Genomic DNA, 19,519 nt, shown 5'->3' on the forward strand with positions numbered 1-19,519 from the left:
AAGTTCATGTCCTGCCTGCAGCAGACTGATTTTAAAAAAATTATCCAACAAAGCACAGTAATAAGTCTGGATTCCTGTAAGATTCTGGTTTGCCAGACAGCTCTAACTGAGAGCCTCTGAAGGGAGACATCCTCTGACCACTCACTATTTGTATAAAATACTGACAATGAGACTATCAGATTCTTCTTCTAATGTACTTATAAATATTTGGATCTTTCATATTTCTTGAGAAATATTGGGCCATTTTGTCTTCCCTTTGCCATAGAACGAGGGGGTTATTAAAATGAAAAACTGCTTTTTAGCCTGTAGTGCCTTGGTTGGGAAGATTATTTGTGCATATTTTCCTTGCTGGTGAGCTGGTGTATATTCTATAAAGTGCTGTACTGTGGTGGTGATTCCTATTTTGTTGCTTTGCTACAACTTCATCATTCCCTTCCAGCTTCACAGATAAATTTATATCGTTTCTGACAGCTTAAAATGTTATATCCTTATTAACCTTTAAATTTACGCTTTAAACTGGCCTGGTGGGATTGCATATGGAATGATTTAGATGATGCTCGAGAAAATTTTCTTATCCAATAACTGGTTTGAGGAGTTGTTCTGTATTCATTAGGAGATTGTGTTACTGTGAGGAAAGTTGTCATCACTTGTGGTGGTGCTGGAGAACAGGACATGATAACGTTAATGCTCATTAGTGGAGTTGTTATGAAAAGGAGAAATAGGAAATAATTTCTTTTTTCTGCCTTCCACAGTATATTGAAATCCATGGAGTTTGCACCATCTGAAAGCTCTGGTGCGCAGGTACTGAATTTACTTTTGTTTTCTTACTTATTCAGCAGCTCAGTAGATTAACAAAAATTTTGTCTTGCAATTCCTTGGTGTTGACATCAACATTTTCCTGTTGATGTTGAGGCTTCTGGGTCCATCCTTGATTTTCTTGATGTTTTCTTATGTAAAAAGCTGAACTGGACATTTTTTTATTTTTTTTGCCTGTTAATTTCATTTAAGTGGTCAAGGACAAAGTGATGTTTCAGCTGTGCTGGAGTGGATAAACCAGAATGTTGTGCAGTTGAGTCATTTAAAGATACTGGAGTTGGTGTACAGGCAGCACACTGTGCAAGGACTTCAGCATTTTAAAGTATTGGTTAGCCTTGAAATTTTTTTTTTTCACAAAAGAAAACAAACCTTGGAGTACTGAGAAGGCTCTGCTGTTCCAGCAAATTAATCTTAATTCAGTTTAAAGGTTATGAATTAAATTGCTGTTTCTGAAGTCTGAACTGAATATCGATATCCTGGGATTAATTTTCAATGGGTTTTTTAATGATCAAGGGTTAGATATTTAGGGAAGAGTAAAGAGCAGGTTACTCTGACTGATGTTATTTTGAACAAACTGTGTCTGCTGAAGCACAGCATGTCAAGAAAATGCTTAGCTTGGGTCAGTTGACCTAGAAGGAATAATATAATCTTAACTCCTGTTTTAATCAGATTAAAAGAAGTCCACAGCTTTTAAACTGAAAGCGTGCCAGGACCATTTAAAAATAAGTAGGATTAAGAAAACATTCCGTTACACATCTCAAAATAATACTTGAATTGATGAGTGATTTAGAATGAAAATTAAAGAGTGAATCTCCTCCATGGCTCCCACCAGAGCCCAGAGTGATTCCTGCTGATCTGTGCCCAGCGAATTCCCTCGCTGCCTTCAGTGACCAGTCGAGCACTTGGGGTTTTTCTAATTTTTTTTTCCCCTCTGAAATCCTTGTTAGTGCCTGAGTGAGATTCTCAACCCTTTGAGAAACAAACCTCCCCCGTTTGGTTTCCTTTAGGATGCATCCAAGCCGCTGGAGGTGCTGCTGCTGGAGAAGAACCGCTCGCTGCAGTCGGAGAACGCCACGCTGCGCATCACCAACAGCGACCTGAGCGGTAGGTCCACACAAATTTGGGCTCTTCTGGTGCCTCTGCTGTCCTGTGACGGGAGGGAGGGCTGAGTGAGAGCTGAGTGTCTGAGCTAATGCATGGCAGGAGGATTAAGAAGCAACAGGAGCACTGAGTAACGTTGGATTTCTGTAGTTTTATAGAGTGGATAATGAAGTGAAAGTTAGAGAGTCTGTAAAGGTTAAGGAAGAGGCATTACAGGCTGTACCAGTGTTGGAGGCTGTCTTCTGTTTTGGGAACAAATCTATCTCTCCCCCACACACAGTGTTATGCAAAATGTTTGCATGTAGAGCACAGTCTTCCTGTCTGATACACTTGGATATACCACCAGCAGGTCAGCTTGGGAAAGCAAAATCCTTTCTTTCCAGCGAAGTGTGTTTGCTGTGTGGCTTTCCTAATGTGGGCTTTTACATCTTGTGTGCACATTTTTTAAATGGCAAGCAGTGGAATTTCCAGATTCTGGAATGATGGTTTTTGCAGCTGGAAGAAAGTTAAAAGTTGCCACTGGCCCTGGGATTACTGAATTCTGAAGTGTTTTATGACTTCTAACTGAGCGATCTTGGTGCATCCACCTAATGGTTATTCCTTTATTCAAATTGGTTTGTTCCAAAATGTAAATGTTTGCTGCATTTGGGTTCAGTCAGGTCCAATGAGTCATATCTTGAATGAGAGACAACAGAGAGACTTGCTGTCTGTAACTGCATTTATTTAACTGTATCACTGCACTTCATGTAACTGTTCTAGTGTTAATGTCTGTAAGGGGGATTCTCCAGGCTGCAACATACAAGAAAGGTGCAAACATGAAATGCATGTTGTTTGTTTTGGGGGCCTTGTTTGGCTTAAAAAATTTTCAATCATGGAAAAAAAAAATAAAATTAAAAATAAAAATTAAAAAAAAACCAACCCAACAAATGAAAACAAACCAAAACCAAACAAAACCAAAACTCCCACCACCACTCCATTGGCCCGTGTCAATCTGCACTTTTTCCCTTTGTGGGGCAAACTTTGCATTTTTTTATCTTGGTTTTTCCCTCTTTGACCCCCCATAATGCATTATGTTTGACCTTCCTTGTAGGGTCAGCCAGGAGAAAAGGGAAAGACCAGCCTGAGAGTCAGCGTCCTGCAACCTTGCCGGCCTCCCCTCCTTCCCAGTTGCTCCGCAACGCGGGGGAGCAGGCTTCCAATACTAATGGTACACACCAGTTCTCACCAACGGGTTTAAGTCAAGACTTTTTCAGCTCATCCCTGGCGAGCCCCAGCTTACCCCTGGCCTCCACAGGAAAATTTGCACTAAACTCTCTCCTCCAGCGACAGCTAATGCAGTCCTTCTACTCCAAGGCAATGCAGGAAGCAGGAAGCACAAGCATGATTTTTCCAACAGGTCCATACAGCACAAACTCCATATCTTCCCAAAGTCCATTACAACAAAGCCCGGATGTAAATGGCATGGCCCCATCTCCCAGCCAGTCAGAAAGTGCTGGGAGCATCTCTGAAGGAGAGGAGATAGACACGGCCGAAATTGCACGTCAGGTGAAAGAGCAGTTGATCAAGCACAATATTGGACAGCGGATATTTGGACATTATGTGTTGGGACTGTCACAAGGGTCTGTGAGTGAGATCCTGGCCCGGCCAAAGCCATGGAATAAACTGACTGTGAGAGGCAAGGAGCCATTTCATAAGATGAAGCAGTTCCTGTCGGACGAGCAGAACATCCTGGCTCTTCGCAGCATCCAGGGCAGACAAAGAGGTAAGAGCTCCCCAGCCCCCTGCTCCTCTTAGCTCCAACCATTCCAAAGCAGGAGCTTCTCCATCTGGGGCTGTTTGTGCACTGCTGCTGCTGCTGCTGCTGCTGCTGCTCTCACCCAGGTCAGGTGCCAGGTGCAGCAAGTTCAGCTCTCCAGCCCTGCTTTGCAGCACTCAGGCAGGTTCGTATCTCTGCTTATGCTTTTTTTAGGCACTGGCTGGTGCCTGTCAGCAGGAGCAGCAGGGACACTGCCAGCCCTCACTTCCCAACCCCTCCGTGCCACAGCTCAACACGGAGCAAAAAGGGTCAGCAGCTACTCAGGGTATCAGCCCTCAGAAATACTTGGGAAATTTTATTTGAGGTTGTTTACTGAGACCAGGCTTTTGTTGTGTCTTGTGTGATTATGTTTTTACCCCAAAGTGTTCTGACAAAATAGGGTAGGTGATGCATGAGATGAGTAATTAAAACACAATCCCAGTTTAAAGCAGCTTTGCATATTTAAGGCAGCGATTTTACAAAGTAACATGCATTTCATTGTGATTCATCTTAAGGCTGAGATTTACATTTAGAGAAACTGAAAAGTGAGTTGTTTACAGTCAAGAAATATTGGAAAGGACAGGCAGGGTTTTCCTAGATTTTGTTTAATTGGAAGCACACACTGTTAGATTTATAATCTGTTCTTCCTTTTGATGATTGTACTTGAGGGGATTATCTGCCCATCTTTAACCTCTTCATTTTTGGTATCTCTAGACATTTATTTATATCTGTCTAATCTCCTTTCCGAACATAGCTGTAATCTTTATTAACAAATCAGCCAGCCTTGCTTCTTCCCAAGTAGCCAGTTCCTCCTGCTCAGGGGCCCGAGGGGCCAGGAGAGCTCAGGGCCAGCTCCTCATGTCACACAGCCCGTGATGTCAGAGCAACCATCCCCTGATTGTTTTGTTCTTACCAAACTTGTTTTTCAACAGAGAATCCAGGCCAGAACCTGAACAGACTATTTCAGGAAGTACCGAAACGAAGAAATGGGTCTGAAGGTACGTCACAGGCAGGTGTTTTTCTTTGCAGTCAATCCCTAGGAAGTGGAGTGTGCTTTAGCTGTGTGTTTCCTTAAAACTGTGCAGTTTGATTCTGGCCTGGAATCTGATAGAAAAACAGACAGTAAGTATAAAACAAACCATGGGTTAGATGAACACTTGGCTTTTTCTAATTCTGCTGCTGCTGTACTAACATAACCCTGTTTGGATAGTTCTTCCACTCCCATCCTCCCTGCATATGCAGATAAAGACAGAGAAGTGATAGAAGTGGCTTTATAAAGTCATCAGATCTATTGAAATGCTCTCTTTGCTATTTTTATGGTTTTGGAGGGAGAAAGTTGCACAGTTATAACATCAATTGCATACTGCTTCTGCTCTAGATTTACTTCTTTCTTCTCATGGGGCTTATGCTGACAGATTCCACTTTAATACACTGCTAAATTAGTGTGATGCTTAGTTCAGTATTACATATGAAAAAAAACAACAAGAGAAGTGAACATCAGATCCATAAATTATCACTGAACAGGAAGTCTGCACATTTTTGTTATAGATTAGTTGTAGAATTTTTCTTTTAGTAAGACCAGAAAGAAGGAAAATCAAAAGCAGGTACACCAAAAGTCTGTAGTTATTTTGACTCCAGTCACAAATTACCTTGCTTGCTTACAAACAATAATCTCATAATGGAAAATGCAGTTAAGTGCAGTAGCACTCACAGTTTTCTCTCCTTTTCTTCCCCTTAGAGGTTAAAAAACAGAACAAAACAAAACAAAAAAAAAAAAAAACCAAAGCAAAACCAAACAACCAAGTAATAGCTCTTAGCTGGAGAGTACTTCAAATGGTATCTGTGTTTAAATGACTCTTTCTCTTAAAAATGTCACCTCTAGAAAGTTAAAAATTGTTTTTATCTAGTTACTGTTTAATTCTGTTTTGGGCTGAATGTATACTCATCCTGCTTTGCCTAGCAGCTGATGCCGTTTTGAAGTTGATTCCTAGTTGTTTTTAGCTTTCTTCCTTTCCCCTCTGGTTCTTTTCCCTTCTGTTTCCTCTCCCCCTCCAAAAAAAAAACCAAAAAGAAAAGAAAAAATAATAGATCTATATATATTACCATAGAAAAGGAATATATGACCACCTAGTTCTTCCTCTGATGTTCTCACCATTCCAGGGCAGCTAGAGACAGGCACAACGAGGATATTTTGCTTTTTATTATTATTTTACTTTTTTTGAGTGGTGTAAATGTTGGTAAAGGTCCTGTGCAAGTTGTCCTCAGGTTGTGTTGGCCGTGCATCATATACAGTGTGTCTTTGTGTTATAAAAACAGCCAAATGAGAGTTTTCCTGGTGTCATTAGTTGTGTTTTCCTCCCCAGGTAACATAACCACACGAATCCGAACCACAGAGTCTGGCTCTGATGAAGCCATCAAATCCATTCTTGAACAAGCCAAAAGGGAGCTGCAAGTACAGAAAACAGGTACAGGCTCATTTTGTCTCTGCCTGCTTTTACTGCAGAACTTAATTAAAACAATTGCCATGAGCTTTCTGGTCAGTTAATTATATTCTTAAAACATTCAGTGTAGGTTTGAAGAGTTTTTTGGAGATTTTTATCGTTATTTAGTGGGGTTGTTTCTGTCTCTGAGACATCCCAAGTTAAGGTGGCACGTGTGGGGTCTCTGCTCTGCCCCTCTCCCTGTGGGATTTCTGAGCACCTTTATCCCTGTGCAGAGCTCTGAGCTCCTGGCTGCCCTCCAGACCTGCAGCAGTCACTGAGGGGAACCTACAGAATCCTTTCTTCTCCCAGTTTTCTCCTTGGAAAGGGAGCAGCTCCTGCTTTCTCTCCTCTTCTGTCTCACTCAGGCCCCAGGGACACAACTGCATGGGAGAGGGGCTGGATGGGTTTGTTGGGATGAAGGTCACACTCCAGGCAGCAATTACCAGTCCCAGCACCATGCTACATCCTGTACTCACATAGGCACACTCAGTCCTGACTCTTAGATGACTTTATTTTTGGTTACAGAATATATTCAGTGAATGAACTAGCAAATCCAAAGCACATTCCCTTTCCCAAAAAAATCCCTCTTAGCCTGAGATAAGTACAATTTCTCATTTTATGCTGTCATGTAATTAACATTTCTGTCTCGTCCATAGCCCTTTCAGCTTTAAGAGTTCCCAGTACTGCTATTGGGCTGAAGTAGAAATCACTGTGCAATACTTGTGTTTCATTTTTTTAAAGTAAATACTGATTTACAGTTTTGGATAGTTGTCTTTCAAATGATAACTAAGTTAAACTCATGGCAGAGTGTAAAACACTAGTTAATATATGATCTAAATAATATGACTTTATACAGGAAATTATTACATAGAGAAAAATACGGGCTTTGTGCAGGAAACTGCAAGAATGTTATTCAGTAGCATGTTTCATCTGAGAGTCTCAGACTTCCTTTCAAATATTAATTTGGCCCTCAAAACTCCCTGTGAAACCAGCAGATAAAACCGCAGAGAGAGTCTCACTGTCTTTTTTTCCTATTTCTTAGCTTTTCATCTGTTTTACAGCATTTGACAGGAAGGAATGTAGGGAGGCAAATTCAGAAATGCATTCAGATGAGCCTTAGTATTACTGGAGAGATAGACAGCGTGCTGCAAATCTTATTTCACTTTGAGGCCACTCCTTGCAGTTTGGGGTTCCCTGCTCCCACCTGGTGCTTCACTTTCCCTGTTCTCTGCAGAGCAGCTTTCAGAGGAACTGGTTTCCAAGCACTGGGGACCTCAGTGGAGACTGAAATAGAAGCAGATGCCATTGCAAAACCTCCTGGCTCTGCAGAGATAATTCCCCACCCACGTTCCAGTCTCTGCTCATCATCTCCAGTCATCTGCTGCAGCACAGCCACCCAAATCCTGGCTCCCCACTGGAATGCTGCATTTGGGGGTTATCTCTGCTGAAAGCACCCATGACTCCACCCTAGAGCTTGGGATAAGGGAGAGGGTGATGGCCAGGTGTCAGCCTGGCTCTGGTAGAGCTGTTTATTTCAGTGGTTGGGACCATGGAACAAGCAAACAGGAAGCAGGAGCATATTTAGTTTGTCAAGTGAAATAATGATGATGATGATGTCTTCCTAAAGTTCTGCCTTTGTTGTAATTTGCGTGTTGTGTTTTTGAAGTTAAAAGGTCTCACCTTATTTATACTGTAATAGTCTGTCCAGGTGAATGCAGCTGTGTTCAGTTCTGAGTGCGTGTTAAATTCATTTGTGGAGAAAAGAGTGAAGTGAAAGGTTAAATAACTTTGTAAATGCAGCTATAAAATGTTATTGACCACGTGGGGGTGGGGGAGGAAGAGGTGAAGGCTTGATTTTCAAAGGCATTTCTTTGAAAATTTTTACAGTGGAAGGGCAAGTGATCCCAGACTTGTGCAGCTGAGTCTGTGCGTGCAAACATCCAGCACTTTGGCAACTCTCAAAATTTTCCAGTTAAGAACTTTGGAAATCTTACCTTATTTTGAAAAGTGCAAATCTTTGCTTAGCAAAAACTCCTCCCTCCCATCCAGAAATGTATTTCAGCCCCCCCCCTCCCTTTTTTTTTTTTTCTTTTTTTCCTGTCAGGGCAATGTTTACAGTAGCACGTGTTGAATATAAAGCATTTTCCTCTGTTGCATTTAGTCTTTTGGTTGTTTTTCATAGCTGAGCCGGCTCAGCCGCCTTCTGCCTCTAGCAGTGGCAATTCTGATGATGCAATTCGATCCATTCTGCAACAAGCCCGACGGGAAATGGAGGCACAGCAGGCTGCCCTTGAACCTGCCTTAAAAACACCACCTCTATCTCAAGCTGACATTTCTATCCTGTCCCCCAAACTAGTGTCTACACCTGCAATGTCTTCGGTTTCCAGCTATTCTCCTTTGGCCATATCCCTGAAGAAACACTCATCTGTCACTGATTCCAGTATCTCTGCATTGCAGAACCTCTCTGGGCTCAAAAAGGAGCCTCAGGAGGCACCTGTTTTAGAGCTTCATGGAATAAGTGATTCTGCCCAGGGTATGTTGAGGCATGTTAAAAATGAGTTGGGACGTGGTGGTGTTTGGAAGGACCATTGGTGGAATACTGTGCAGCATGAGAGAAGAAATGCAGCTCTTCCCGAAGATATAAAAGTTGAGGAAGCCAGTGGTGGAAAAGAAAAGGTCAGCAATCAGACTAGGCCAGATCGTAGCCAGCTCCAAGGACCGTCTTCTTCCGAGTATTGGAAAGAGTGGCCAAACGCGGAATCTCCGTACTCGCAGAGTTCTGAATTGAGCATGACTGGGGCGAGTCGCAGTGAGACACCACAAAATAGCCCCCTCCCTTCATCCCCTATCGTGTCCTTGTCCAAGCCATCCAAACCTTCGGTTCCTCCACTGACACCCGAGCAGTATGAGATTTATATGTACCAGGAGGTGGATACGATAGAGCTAACGCGGCAGGTCAAGGAAAAGCTAGCAAAGAATGGCATCTGCCAAAGGATCTTTGGGGAAAAGGTAAAGAAGTGGTTCTCTCTTGTTTCACCAGTGTTGTGATTGTGCCCTCTGCTCCTTACACAGGTGCAGAGCCACAGGGGGATGTGTCAGGGGTGTCCTATGGAAAAATGGTTTTGCTCCGTGTGTGAAGTGTTTCCAAATGAAGCTCACAAAGTATTAGTTTCCCTGTGTGGTAGGAATTGCAAGGGTTTTTATACAGGGATTGGCTTCAGCCACTTGGAATTAGGAATGGGGCCCTGAGTTTAGAAAACTTGAAAGCTGAAGCAAACGTTGCTGAGACTCAATATTTCATGCTTAATGTAATGAATTCGTGGAATATTTGAGTAATACCACTGTCATGACTGGAGAGTCTTAACTTTGTTATAAGTGAAGATTGTGGACACAAGAGCATTTTTCCTTTTTCGTTATTATTTGGAAATGTGTGTAAGGGCATTAAAACAAACACATGGAAAATCCCCTACTCTCCTTAGTCTGAAGTCAAGAATTCCAAGTCATTTCTAATACCTGGTGCTCAGTTTCTCAGTGTGCTCTGAGATGTTTTAGAGCAATGTTTGATTACAGATAAGGCTCCCTGAAGTTCTCACGTTGTGAGCCCTAAGCACTGAGCACGTGGGATTTTGAGGGTCCCTAACCACCAGAAATCCCCTCCCAGGCTGTAAAAAGTCTTGGACATTTTTTGTTTCTTCTTCCTATAAAGAATTGAATCAATGTAAAAGTGTAATAGGAGCTGGCATCACACTATTACCTTCTCACTAAGATGTAAAATGAAAAGTCTGACCTCTCAGGGTCATTAAAGATCCCATGGCAGCTTTCATTAAGTATGATTTTTAACTCTAGTACCTGTGCTGAATTCCAGTCAAGTAAATGTGTTTTGCCTGTCTGAAACTCTCCCCCCCACTGCAGTCGGCTGTATTCTTAAATATTTACTTATGTGGAGCAGCCGCTGCTACAGGTGAAAACACACATTGTTATAATTCATCCCCCAAAAATCAACAAAATATAGGCCTAGTCTCAAAAGTCCCAATTATTTTTGTTTGAGAACAAAATACATGCCAGTCATTGCCTGTTTCATCTGCCTGTGTGTGCCTGGACTCGGTGTTTTTCCTGTTAAAACTGATGAAACTGTTTGACACAAAATATGAAAAGCATGCAAATCCCTCACCAGACTGCTGCCACCCAGATCCTGCAGGAAAAACCCACCTTCCTTCAGAAGGCAACGTGGCAGGAAGAAAAGCATTTCCATCTGAGTACCCACAAAAAGCAGTTCTTATCATTGTCCAATTTTTACAGTTCTTACAATTGTCCATTTACAAACAATTTGAGCGATACAGTAAAGGAAACCAAAGTGAATTAAATTCCCCCCGTTTCCACTGCCAGTGTGTTAACGTGCCATTCTTGGTTGCTTCACTTCAGGTATTGGGGCTGTCCCAAGGAAGTGTCAGTGACATGCTCTCCAGGCCAAAGCCATGGAGCAAATTGACCCAAAAAGGCCGAGAACCATTTATTCGTATGCAGCTCTGGTTGAATGGTGAGCTGGGACAGTGTGTCCTGCCCGCACAAGGGCAGCAACAAGGACAAGGTAATTAAAATTCCACTATGTTGTTTGAGTTGAGGAGGAGATTTTTTTTTTTTTCCATTTTTTTTCCTATTTTCTGTATTTTTTATTTTTTTTTTTAAATTTGCAGTAAGCCAGCCTTGCACCATTGCTGGTCCAGGCGTTATGGAAGTGGCACCATCCACCCTGGCAGCCCAGCCAGTCCCTAAGGGGACGTGCTGGGAATGTTTACAAACGTTTATGTGTAATTGATAAGCAGCAGTTATCAAGTTCCTCATTAGGGTGATATTATCTAGGCATGAATATGACACGCAATCCCAAAAATTTTGGCCAAAGAGCTGGAAAATGTTGCGCGCTGTTTCCTAGGGTTGCACAGGGGATTTGGATTGTTCCAGGGAGAATATCGATTGCTGTCTCAGGAGGTGAGCAGGAAAACTAAGCTTTATAGGGGGAATGCTGGGTTGCAATGACACTTTTATTGTGGCTGTCTCTTCCCCTAACACCTATTGACACAGAAAAGCCAGGCTGGAGCCTGGCCTGGGCCATACCTTTCTGTGCCATGAGTTAACTGAGCAGCGAGCCCTTGCCGAGATCAGCACTTTGCTATTTGTTGAGCCTGCTTACTGTTTAGTTTGTGGTTTGGCATCTCCTTTTATTGTTCCCTGATTTTCCTCTCCTCTCTTATCTAGTCCTTCACTCTGTGACATCATTACAGGATTCCCTACAGCAGGGATGTGCAAGCTCAGGTAATCAGCTGGTTTCAATGATTTGCTCTGAAATAATTCTCTGTGCTTTTGTTGCGTTTGCTTTGATGCTGAGAGGTTTCTCACGTTTTGTTGTATCATACAGGAGTCCCTTCAGTTGTTTTTTTTTTATTAATGCAGTTAATTCCTCCTTCTCTCCTTGTTGCTATGGCAGATGTAGGGAGCACACATATTTAGCTGCATATATTAGGTAAAGAGACTCTGTCTGATCTTAGAGATCATTGGCTCTGTAAGGGTTTGGGTTTTTTTTTTGCCATAGTTCAGCTTATCAATGTGACATGTGACAATGGCTGTAAAACAAGCCCTTGGTTTGTAATGTGATCCACATACTCCAGCTGCCTCACTCGCTGGCAGGTTTTTTTCCATTCTCCTTTGCACAAAATCTGCTTTGTTAATCCGAAGGTGGGGAACAGACCACGTTATGTCTTTTTCAAGCTTCGTTAAATATTGCCAGCTGATTTTTTTTTTTCTCCTTTCCATTTGCAAAATAAAAAATAAAAAAGCAGATGCAGCAAAGCTGAGTGTCAGAGAAATGAGTGGCTGAAGGCTTTAGAGATGGTCACAGGATAGGAGGGAGGCTGGGACAGGAGAGAACAGCTGTGTTCCTGCTGTTAGATACCAAACTCTACCCACACAGCCTCTTACCAATGAAATGCTTCACTGACGTAAAACACTCCACAAAAATACCCATGCCCTGCTCTGTGCTTACAGCCAGTGCCCTGTGTTGGAGAATTGCTGCATTTCAGGGCACAGACAGGGATGAGTTGTGTTCTTCTTTCACCTTTCTGCTATTCTGAAATGCTCTTTTCTCTCTGCAGCTCGCTGGCTTTACGCTAAATATCCCAACCAAAGTGCTTTTTTCTCTCTACTGGGGAAACTATTTTGCATTCTAAAAGATTTTACTAGAAGAAAATTCGTGATGATATTCAGTCCACGTTTTTCTTAAGGAGAACAGTTGAAAATAAATACATAAAAGCAAAAAAAAAAAAAATTGTCCCCAGCAAAAACAAGCCATGAAAACAAAACCAAAATGGGAGAAAATTATTTGCAATCATAGGGCTATTGTTACTTATAGCCAAGCATTTAGGGAACATGGAAATTTCCTGTGATGGTTCATTAAAAACATGCCATTGAGTACTTTTTTTGTGGCATCAATGCTGTGCAAGAGTGTCACAGTCACAAACGCCTGAGACAGCGTGGAAAACATGAGTAATTAATTGTAGCCATTTTAGGGGGAATTGGAAATCAGAGGAGCTGGGAAATGCTGCATTGTTATTGCTAATCTTCATATTTATGACTAACTGTAATTATAAAAGATGGAAAGACAAGCCCATAGTATTAAAATCCAACCACCTCCTGGATTCCCAGGGGGATCACTGGGAGCTGAAAGTGATTTCCTTCAGGAAGTTCAGTTTTGCTGCCGGGATATTTTGTTCCCTCCCACACTCCCAGTGTCGTTTGTCAGTTCCTGCCCTTGAGCTAATATTTTGTGAGGTGACACGTTCCTATCAGCTAATAAAATCATGTTATTGATGACTGTCCTCCTTCATTCCTTAAAGCCGACTTACAAATGAGAAAATGGGCTCATGCCCTTTTCTACCTCCTCTCAGAGGATTAAAAATAGAATTGTTGTACAAAATGTTCTTTTCTTGGTGCCTTTCTCCGTGTGAAGGAATAAGGAAGGTTGTGACACCAGGCAGAACAAAAGAGCAAAAAAACCAAGTTATTTGAATTAGGAAGGGCAGTTTGGTAATTTCCTTTTATTAGCAGCTGTTCTGTAATTAAAAATGCAGCAAACAGTTTGGAAAAGGTAATAATAATTATGCATTTGTGAAAGATCCATCACTCCAGGGCAGGGAGAAAAAAAAAGAGAGAGAGAGAGAGAGAGACAGCTCCAATTTTCTGGTCTTCTGAGACATTTCCCAGGAAAATCAAGGCGGAGAAGGTTGCATACTTGTAATTTTAAAACAGAAATTAATCAGAACAATTTTGAAATGAGGAAAGGTCTGGAGCCTTTTCCATGTAATATAATTGGCTTGGAACTTGTTGAATGCATGAAGGGAAAGGAGTGAAATTAAACTAATACACTCAGTGGCTCCTGAGTGCTTTGCCAAGAAGGTCTTCAGTGTACAGAGTGTCAACATGCATAGTAACGACTCAAACTTTTATTAGCTGGGAGTATTTTCGTTACTGTTTGGCTCTATTCTATCAAACTAGCAAGATTTGCTGGATTTCTGACCCAGTTAGTTACACTTCTAGATCATAAGGTTTTGATTAGCACCTCATTCATGAAAATGTCACCTTTGGTCCAGTAATTTTCCATTTTCACGTGCGGACAGACGGGCCCATCAGTGTTTCATATAATGAATGGCTAAACATGTATATATTTTATATATTTATATATGTGTTGAGATAGGAAAGAGAAGCCAGGCTTGGTTTTCTTCTTTGGAAGCTGTATTCATGAATTTTATAAAAAACAGCCTATACCAAAATGGCAGGCAGGTGTATATACCTGTGTTTTCTGTCTGTGAGCTCTCCTCGAGGCTTGGTGACTTTGTGCAAGTTTCAGGGAACATGTTTTACACAAAAACAGTGTCTGTACCCTAGGTGGTCAAAAATAGTATTTGCTGTGCCTTTTCGAACATTTTTCCTGTGTATTTCTTTCCACCTAAATGCTCTAATGCCCTTGGGTAAATCTGCCTTTTTAATGATTTATGTGTCAAAAGCATGGACCAAATCACATGGAAAAAAAAGTTGAATTAGTGTCACCCAACTGCATCAGCATTTTTTCATGATGAATTTGGCCCTTATTTAGTTGCATTACTGCTGATGGGAGCCGGGGTGGGTTTGAACAGTTGCCATGTGCCAGGAGAAGGCTCAGATATTTTTCTAAATACTTGTACTGTGCACAGCTTTTATTAGTTGGTTTTATTTTGGGGGTTTGTGCTGCGTATCTATAGGAGATTGAGACAGAGTTTCCTTTTTGGTGCTGTTGATTCCGTGGCTGCTTGCAGGAGAGCTGAATTTTTACATTCAATTTTTATTTTATCCTCTGTGAAGGACATACACTCTCTATATACTACATTAAAGGCTTGCAAATACTCAGTGGGAAGAAGACGTGCCTTTTTGGTGTGTGTTTCTGTAAGGGTCGTCTTATGACCTAATGTGGAAATCTTCATTTGCCGATACAGCTGCGGGTGATCTCAGGGGATTTTGAATTTCCCTTTTGTTTGTCTTCCTTTCTGGGTATCATCCATCATTCCTAACCTCATGCTGCTTAGCAATAGTAACACTCATGGGAGTTGAAGAAAGGATTATAGCAGCATAAAATGGGGAGATAATTAGAGCTTGTTTCAAAATCAGAATCTAGCTTGAGATAATTGCGTATTATCTGGTGATTTAAAAACGCGAGATCTACTGTATTTAGATCAACTAAAATATGCATAAAAGCTTTCTTTTCAAAATAAAGCATTTGTAACAACAGGGAGATTACTTCTTACCATCCCTTGGGAAAGGAAATCGGAAAAACCGGGTGGTTTAGTGTCATTATGATATTAACAGAGAGATTGGGGTGTGATGGCAAAGCCAGGTATCCATTGCATTTTTATTTATGTAATACAGGTTCCTGTAACATTTGCTAGTACAGAGGTTGCTGAGTGGGCAGGTAGTTAACTGTGTGCTGGGTGGATATTCCCATTTTCCTGATACCAGGAGAATTCTGTCCCGTTGGCTACTGTGGGAGAAAAAGTAGGCAGAAACCAGGCTGGCAGCCCAAATTTGGGAATACCATCCTGATGCACTTCTGGGAAGAGCTCAGTAGCCTTGTGGTGGCAAAAGAGAAGCTCTTACTCCCATCTCCCTGTGGTTTATCATCTTTTCTTGCATTGTTCTGGTTTGTTTGGGTGGGCAGAGCTGTCCAGTGGTGCTCCAGAGCACAGCTGGGATTAGGGAGAGCTGAGTCCTTCCACTGTGACATCACCAAAGTGATTGGTGCAGTGATGCTGACAGACCTTCCCAAATTGGAGCTGGTTTTTTTTGTTGAATCAAAAAACAAAAAAAGAGAGAGAGATGGTTTTGCAGTCATTTGCTGGCATTCCAGGTTAATAAAAATGTATGACATGAAATGTTTGTGGTTAATGTAGTCTGTGAAATGGAAGAGAAGGGAGATCACATGGCTCAGACAGCCGACTGCAGGAATTCCTTACAGAGATGTTTTGTGTCTGATGACCAATTATTGAGTCTTGGACTTGGGAAAGTTGTGGCCTTTTGTGCTAGGTGCAAATGTGGTTTTAAAGCTCAGAGCTGAACAACTACGTCAGCCAGAGTTACCTTCATGCTTATCCCTGGAGCACGCTGGCACATCCTGGTGAAGTTTCCACATTCTTTCTGTGAGGTTTGGGATTGGGCTCAGGAGCAGTTGTCCGTGGCTGTCTTGATTTCAAACCATAGGGTATCAGTTGGCTCCTCATAAGGGCAGCTGTTGTAGTCTGTCTGTAACGTGTGTGATCATCTTCTGTGCCATTTCCCTGACATTTGGACCATGAAAACCTCCCTGGCAGCCTTTCTGGTATCAATAAAACCAGGAGAGAATGGCTGTCAAGGCACCTCACTGGGACCTGGGAAGGCAGCATGAAGTCAGTGCCTCGAGTTGAAGTGAACATAGCTCTGGCTGTGATTCCTGGCCATCAGCTGGGCATTCACCCTGCTGCCTGCCCAGGCTGTCCTGCCCAGGCTGTCCTGCCCAGGCTGCCTCCCACTGCTCCTCCTCCAGCAGAGATGCTTTGCAAAGAGGCAGCATTTGTGGAGAAATTCCTCTCCTGGATTCTCTGTCCATGGAACCATCCAGTGATTAAATTTGTAGAAGACGACTCTGTCCTCACTGTGGTCACAGCTTTGCTGTTACAGAAGGGCTAAAGTAAAATACAAAACACTGTTTTCTAGGCATATACTGCTTGTGACTCAATTCCAGTGTTCATGTTAATATAGCAAAGAGGAGACCTGTGCTGGATTCTGAAGGCAAATTAATTCACTCCAAAGTGCAGTTATGGACTCCTAGCATTCGTTCTGGAGAAGTTACCCAGTCAAGTTGCAGCTATGTTTTATTTCTGTGGTTAATTTGGGAATGTGGGTCCTTGACACTCCCTCCCCCTTAGTGTGAGATCCCCAAGCAAGGAGTTCAAGAGTGGCTCTGCAGCAGCACTGAGCCAGACACAGCAATTCCTTATCCTTAAAGTCTTTATTTTCAAAGAGCAAAATTAATAAATGAAAACGGTTTTTAAGCTGGGTGAAAAGAAGAAACCTTCCTGACCATTATTCCCTCAGCCTTCTCAGGTAGTTCAGAGAGTAGCAGTTGGCATGAGAGTTGGCTAAAAAAGGGGGTGCAGTTAGGGAGAGAAACCATGGCCATTGAGTAGTCGAGCTCTGTAAATTCCACTGTTGTTCATTTCATTACTTATTACTTCATTTCATTAATTACCAGCATTTCCCGTCCCCTCTGCGTGCGCATTCGGAGCCGCGCGGCCTCCCCTGGGGAGGGGCCCACACATCCTCCCCGCTGCCAGCTGCAAAGCACGGAGGGGTTGGGTGGAAAACGAGGGGCTGGGAGGAAAACGAGGGGCTGGGAGGAAAACGACGAGCTGATAGATTGGAAAGGCGAATTCCAGTCGAGCTGGAGCAGCGCAGACACACGAGCGAGGCCGTGGCTGAGGAGCTCCAGCGCGGGGCCGCGGGCAGGGTCAGGAGCCGGGGCGGCCGCCGGGCTCTGTCCCCTGTGGGCTGGCAGCTGCACAAGAGCTTGGAAAGGCACTTCTCAAAGGGAGCAGATGATTTTCTGTTGGGGATAGAAGACTCTGGCAGCTGGCAGAAGCTCACGTTGGTCTTTTGGCTGCTGGTGGGAAAAGGAGGGGGCTGCAGGTCCAGCCCCGTTGCCACCGGAGGGCTGGAGGTGGCCCCGGTACCCTCAGCCCTCCTTGGGCCTGCTGCTCAGCAGATTACCAAATGCTCCTCCACTGGATGAAAATTACCTTGCTTTCAATTTGAAGAACTGATAATGGGCTAGTTTCCTCCAAAAATACTGAGAAAAAGGTGTGTGAGCACCAAATGTGTGGGTTGTCATTTCCATTTTATAATGGGGATGGAAATCCTCTTCACCCAGCACCTCTGAAACAGGGAAATAAACAGCCTGTTCTGATTATAGAGTTACATATTGCTTGATAGCAAATCATTCCCTAGATGAAAAAACAGAATATTACCAGGAAATTAATGTCTTCTAAGAGAGAATGTCTTCTGTGAGAGGAACTTAGAATTTGTCTCACCTCATTTGATGTGTGTTGGAGGGTTTTTGACTTGCCAACAACCTTCCAGAGAAACAGCAAATGAAAGAATCCACTGAGTATTTTAAATCTGGAGAAAAATGCAACTTGCATTGAAAATAAAGCTAAGTGGATTTGAGATCAAATTTAAATAAAAGTGAAAAGAGAAAGATAGCCAATTAAAAAGCCAATGAAAGGAGAAAATACAATTACAACAAGAAATGTAAAATAGGCCTGATAGTACATGTTCAGTATTTATACTTGTCAAAGATATTGCTGATGGCAGCTTGTCACAGAATTACGGAATGATTTGGGTTGAGAGAGATCTTAAAGCTCATCCATTCCCACCCCTGCCATGGACAGGGACACCTTCCACTATCCCGGATTGCTGCTCCAAGCCCCGTCCAACCTGGCCTGGAACATTTCCAGGGATGGGGCAGCCACAGCTGCTCTGGGCACCCTGTGCCAGGGCCTCACCTTCACAGGGAACAATTCCTCCCCAATATCCCATCTCTCCCTGCCCTCTGGCAGTGGGAAGCCCCATTGTTCTGTCCCTCCATGCCCTTGGAAAAGCCTTCTCCTCTGTTTTCTGTGAGGTGATCCCTTCTGGTCTCATCTCCAGAGCCATCTCCCTTTTTTCCTGCTGCTTTCCAAGGGATCCTGGGATGGGTTCCTACACGAAGGAGGTGTGAGATTGACCACAGCGTAACCACAGCTGTGGTTAGTGTTTGTTTCTCTGGCTTACCCCTCTGGAACTTGGGTCCTAAAAATAGTGCAAGTTTGAACTGGCAGATGTTTCATTTGTCCTTTACGAGAGGACCAAAATTAGCCTCTCATTTGGCACCTAAATAAAGCAACTTAACTGCCTTTATGCGAACTTTGCAATTACTGTCTATTGAAGTTGCAACATTTTGTTGTGTTTGATGGGGAAGGGCATTATATAAGCGACACCAGCACCTAAAAAGCCACCAGACCTTGAAAGAGAGAGGACGAACATGAACGAGCCCAACTGGGTTTTCTAGGGGGGTCTGATTTGGATGATCGCTTGGGTTTTTTGGTTTTTTTACTTTTTTTGATCCAAGACAGGTGTTTTCCCTAATGAAGGTTTTATAAAAAAAAAAAAGAAAAAAAAAGAAAAAGGCAAAAGTACCTTGGAAATGCTCAGAGAGCTGTCTATTGTAAAGGTAAAAACATTAATAAAAGGACAGCAATGGTTTCTCTAATTTTCAGAGAAAAATCTGCACAGAATGCCTGAAGCTGGGTTAGCAGTGGGACTCCCCAGGGGCAACAGAAAGATGTTATAATCAATTACCACATCATAACACTGATGTATGATAATTACTGAGTGTTCCTCCTGAGATAGTGCAGCATTTGGCTGGGATGCGGCTCTTTCATGGTCCACTGCCTGATTAATATGCAAATAATAGGCTGATTGCATGATGAATGCAGAAAATGAGTTCGCTGATAACGTGAGCACCGAAGCGGGAAGATGATAAATTACTTTTACTGACTGTCCTACATTAAGTACCCTTTCTCAACAATTTTATCACAAATTAAGTAAAGCAGTATGGAGAGATTATGAGGATGTGTAAAATAATGTACCTTAATAGCTTTTATAATATTGTTGCGTACAATGTAAATGTCATTTTGTTTCAGCACTTTCCCCAGCACTCCTCCAAAAAAGG

At 42.6% G+C, this 19,519-nt stretch overlaps 1 protein-coding gene across 8 annotated transcripts in view; it reads left to right on the forward strand.

Annotated features, from left to right (window-relative positions):
* CUX1 (cut like homeobox 1) overlaps positions 1 to 19,519 on the forward strand; it is a 259,909-nt gene that overhangs the window by 186,665 nt on the left and 53,725 nt on the right. For 2 of the 8 annotated variants that reach the window (XM_019008608.2, XM_019008609.2), the window contains exons 13-20: positions 753 to 801; positions 1,824 to 1,920; positions 3,008 to 3,679; positions 4,645 to 4,710; positions 6,076 to 6,177; positions 8,378 to 9,204; positions 10,618 to 10,783; positions 11,449 to 11,505. In XM_019008608.2, the coding sequence (XP_018864153.1) occupies positions 753 to 801; positions 1,824 to 1,920; positions 3,008 to 3,679; positions 4,645 to 4,710; positions 6,076 to 6,177; positions 8,378 to 9,204; positions 10,618 to 10,783; positions 11,449 to 11,505 (2,036 nt within the window). The remainder of the gene's footprint in view (positions 1 to 752; positions 802 to 1,823; positions 1,921 to 3,007; positions 3,680 to 4,644; positions 4,711 to 6,075; positions 6,178 to 8,377; positions 9,205 to 10,617; positions 10,784 to 11,448; positions 11,506 to 19,519) is intronic. The other 6 variants (XM_033518978.1, XM_033518977.1, XM_033518976.1 and 3 more) reach the window with 6 other exon arrangements.

Source organism: Parus major, chromosome 19 (assembly GCF_001522545.3).
Source record: "Parus major isolate Abel chromosome 19, Parus_major1.1, whole genome shotgun sequence".
NCBI lineage: Eukaryota > Metazoa > Chordata > Aves > Passeriformes > Paridae > Parus > Parus major.